The sequence below is a fragment of the Phocoena sinus genome, chromosome 12, assembly GCF_008692025.1.
Source record: "Phocoena sinus isolate mPhoSin1 chromosome 12, mPhoSin1.pri, whole genome shotgun sequence".
Taxonomy (NCBI): domain Eukaryota; kingdom Metazoa; phylum Chordata; class Mammalia; order Artiodactyla; family Phocoenidae; genus Phocoena; species Phocoena sinus.
The window spans coordinates 90,160,897-90,164,812 of NC_045774.1; the positions used below are offsets into that span (position 1 = coordinate 90,160,897).

Sequence of the window (3,916 nt, forward strand, 5' to 3'; positions counted from 1 at the left end):
TATACTATTTGTAATATGTTTCAGTGAAAGTTATACTTCGTTTTGAACTAATTAATAAATCAATATATTATGTAGTTTTGTTCTGTTTAATGTCTTATAATCATTATCAATATTTCTTTATAATTTAAAATTATGCCTGCTGATTATTAATAACAGTTGATTTTTTTACGTTAATTGGTTTTTTTAAACTTTTAATTTTATATTGGAGTATAGCTGATGAACAGTGTTGTGATAGTATCAGGTGCACAGCAAAGCGACTCAGCCATACATATACACGTATCCATTCTCCCCCGAACTCCCCTCCCACAGGCTGCCACATAACATTGAGCAGAGTTCCCTGTGCTCTACAGTAGGTCCTTGTTGGTTATCCACTTTAAATATAGCATTGTGTGCATGTCGATCCCATATGCCCTAACTATCCCTTCCTCCCATCCTTCCTCCCCTTGTAACCATATGTTCGTTCTCTAAGTAATTACTGTTGATTTTTGACCCACTTGTCATTTACTGTGATCACAGATGTTTGGTCTTATTTCTGTCAGCTTCTTTTGAGCTCTCTGTCTTTTCTCTTTCTAGATGAATAGAGATTTATTTTGGCATTATTTTTTCTTATCTGTAAATGTTCAGAAATCAGTTACTTTTCTTTCTTCCTCAAAATCAAGTATAACATCACATATGCTGACATTTCCTTATATAGGATGAACAATTTCCTTCTTACTTCCTATATAATCTTCTGTTCTTTCTCAGTTTTTTTATGAGTATCCATTGGCATTTTTACCCTGATGGTTATTAAGTTTTTACATTGTAGAGCCTCTCTTTTAAGAATGATTTCAGCATTTACATTGTTTCACAACGACATTAACCACACATATTTATGTGTGTATATTTGATCTGGGGCCTGCTGTCCCTCTGACCTTGTTTCCTTCAACTCCCCGCCTTGCTCACCAGGCTGTAGCTATCTTGGTCTTTTTCTCTAACACTTAAGATTGTTCCTACTTCAGAGCCTTTGCATTTGCTGTTCCTGTTGACAGGATGTTTCTTCTTCAGACCTATGCATGGTGGCCGCTTGTCATCACTCACCAGAGCTGTCACTACTCAGAGGCCTTCCATGGTCCCCTCCACTAAAGTACCTCCCACCTCACCCAACCCAAGCCCAGGTGCTCATTCACTCTCTCCCTCCTTACTTCAGGTTACTTCCTGCACGGGTTATCACTCTCGAACAGGATTCTATTTGGTTATTGGCTTACCTACTTTTTGGTTTCCTATTTATTTTCCTTTCCCTCCCACTAGAACATAAGCTCCATGAAGGTAGACACCTGGTCTATCTTGCTCATCATTTTACCCCAGTGCTTAGAACTATAACTGGTATGTGTTAGACTGCTGATATTTGGCAAATAAATATTTGTTGAATGGATGAATGAATGAATAAGTCCCTGCTTTTTAAAAAATTGTGAATAATATTTTATTTAGTCATTTTTGTTTATGACTGAAACTCTGGGAATTCAAAATTAACATCCTTACCCGTGAGCTTCTTATAGATGCCAGAAAATGTTTCAACCTTGTGTTCCACATTGTTCTGCTGTGCTTTATCCAACTGAACCTTTATGAGTCGGCTGCCATCCAGCTTCACGTGGATTCTCTTGGCCACAATCTCACTTGGGAAAACCAGGTCCTCCAGGATGGCGTCATGCATGGCTGTCAGAGTGCGGCTCCTGGGACGCTTTTGCTTATTTTTTGTACGGCTTTTTCGAGTTGGCTTGGGCAGAATTCTCCTCTGAGTGATAAAGACAACTTGCTTCCCGCTGAACTTCTTCTCCAACTCACGCACTAGCCGGACCTGGATTTTCTGGAAAGATTTCAGTTGAGGAACGGGAACAAAGATTATGATAGCTTTCTGACCACCACCACCTTCAATTTTCTTGGTGGCCGTGATGTTCAGCTCCCGCAGCTGGGCCTTGAGGTCCCAGTTCATCTCCAGCTCTAGGAGAGCCTGGGAGAAGCCCGACTGAAACCCGTCAGGCTTCTCGTCATTGGGCTTCACGATCTCCACGATGGCACTGCACATGGCCTGGACCTTGCCAGTGAGGCCAACATTTGCTGCCGCCGCAGCCACTAGTAGGCTTAGGAAGAGAAGCCCTTGATTTTGCTAAGGGTGCCTCTTATTCTTCAAAACTCTGTGGAGTTGCTGGGCCTCCAATCAGTGTGCTCTGGGCCAATCCTCCATCTGCCTTTCTGTATTAATCCTCAGCCTTGCTATCTGGAGAATGGTGGTCATTGGCTCCTTCCTTTTAAGGACAGGCAGGATCCCCAGAGACCAATCTGTGGTGAAGGGGCAGCAAAAGCTGGGGGTAGAGGGTCCTTGGTCACAAGGGCCAGCGCTCTTGCAAATGGAGTGGGCTCATTCATTTATTTTGAAAACAACTGATTTTGATGTGATGTCTTGTTAATAAGCAATGCTATATGGTTGCTTTAAGAAATAAACATGTTTTTTTCTCTTTTAAGACTTAAAAATATTGCATACACTATGAAATTAATTGTTTTCTGGTTGCTGAATTATTAAAACTGCCACATATTTAATCAGAGTAATGGGATTTCTGAAGGAAAAATGTTTGGAATAAAGGTTGGATTTGTGGATAAGGCAGGCTGAAATGAGAGTCTGATAAAATTTAAGAGCTGAGGGTTGGTGCTAAGGATCTGAGCTAGCTGGGGACTCTTGCTGACCACAGTGAAGCCTTTAGCTGGTGTAGCCTTCAAAGCCAGATTCTAGGGTCTGTAGACAGTCCTGCTTCTCGGCATCACTTTAAAGCCTTCAATCTAGGCAGGGCAAAGCAGATAATCACACAAATACTCACTCCACACTCTTCTCCCCACTGCCACCTGGCTGAAGCCTTGCCTCTCCTGATGTTGCTAACAGTAGGCAGAGTCCTGCAGGTGGCAGTGAGGGAGGTGTGTGTCTATATGTGTGTTTGGGGTGTGCAGCAGGGGGACGTGACAGGCAAGCTGGTTTTTCTAGAAGGAAACTGGGTCATCTGTTAGCTCCAGAGTCCTCTTAGCATATTATTTCCTCAAGGTCATCCTATTGCATCATCCCTCTCCCCATCCATCCATTCATCATCAACAAATTTTTGAGCCCCCATTGTTCTAGGCATGGGGATACAGTAGTGAATACGGTAAAGTCTTTGTCCTCATGAAGCTTACATTTCAGTAAAGCAAGGGATGAAACAAACAAATAAATACATGATATCTCATTTGATAATAAAAGCCTTGGAGAAAAGTAAAGTAGGGTAAGAAAAAAGAGTGAAAATGTTGATGGGCCTACTTTGTATGGGGTAGTCAGAAAAGTTCTCTCTGGGTATGTGACTTTTGCATTTGAAGAAAATAAGGAGAGACCTCACTTGTGGGTTTCTGGGGAACCTTATTTCATGATCCATAAATGAGCATGATGCATGGTTTGGAAAATTCTAGTAGGGCTTTGTTGATTTGGTAAGGTCTGGATTATATTGCAAATAAAATGGGGAAACACTAGAGAATTTTAAGCAGAAAAGTAACACGATCTGACTTATACGGCAAAAGAATCACTTGTGCTGTTGTATGGATAATAAATAGACTTTGTGTGTGTGTGGCGGGTGCAGGTGATGGGGGAATGCGGAAGCTGGGAGACCTGTCCATTTAGTCTTTGCTGTAAGTTTATTTCCTTATCACCATTAGTATTCACCAAACTTTCTTTATCAGACATGCCATAAAAATAGGCAAACCACAGCCAGCTTTTAACCAGAAGTTTCATAGTTCGCGTCTTCAAACGAAATAACACATAACAGAATTTGTGCTTAGTAAACTTTAATCTTCTATATCTTTCAGCCTTAATCTTAATCTTCACCTTGGCTGAATAAGGTTTACCTGGGACAGAGTTTAGTTTCTC

General features: G+C 41.2%; 1 protein-coding gene across 1 annotated transcript; it reads right to left on the bottom strand.

The window, feature by feature from the left end:
* Positions 1-1,452: 1,452 nt before the first annotated feature.
* On the bottom strand, positions 1,453-2,077 carry LOC116763555 (40S ribosomal protein S7-like). The gene has a single exon (XM_032651467.1). It carries the CDS (start codon positions 2,060-2,062, stop codon positions 1,478-1,480), a length of 585 nt encoding a protein of 194 aa, XP_032507358.1. The 5' UTR covers positions 2,063-2,077; the 3' UTR covers positions 1,453-1,477.
* Positions 2,078-3,916: the final 1,839 nt, after the last annotated feature.

What these genes read in the sequence shown, in the direction of transcription:
- LOC116763555 (XM_032651467.1), bottom strand. Translation starts at nt 2,062, where the DNA reads ATGTGCAGTGCCATCGTGGAGATCGTGAAGCCCAATGACGAGAAGCCT.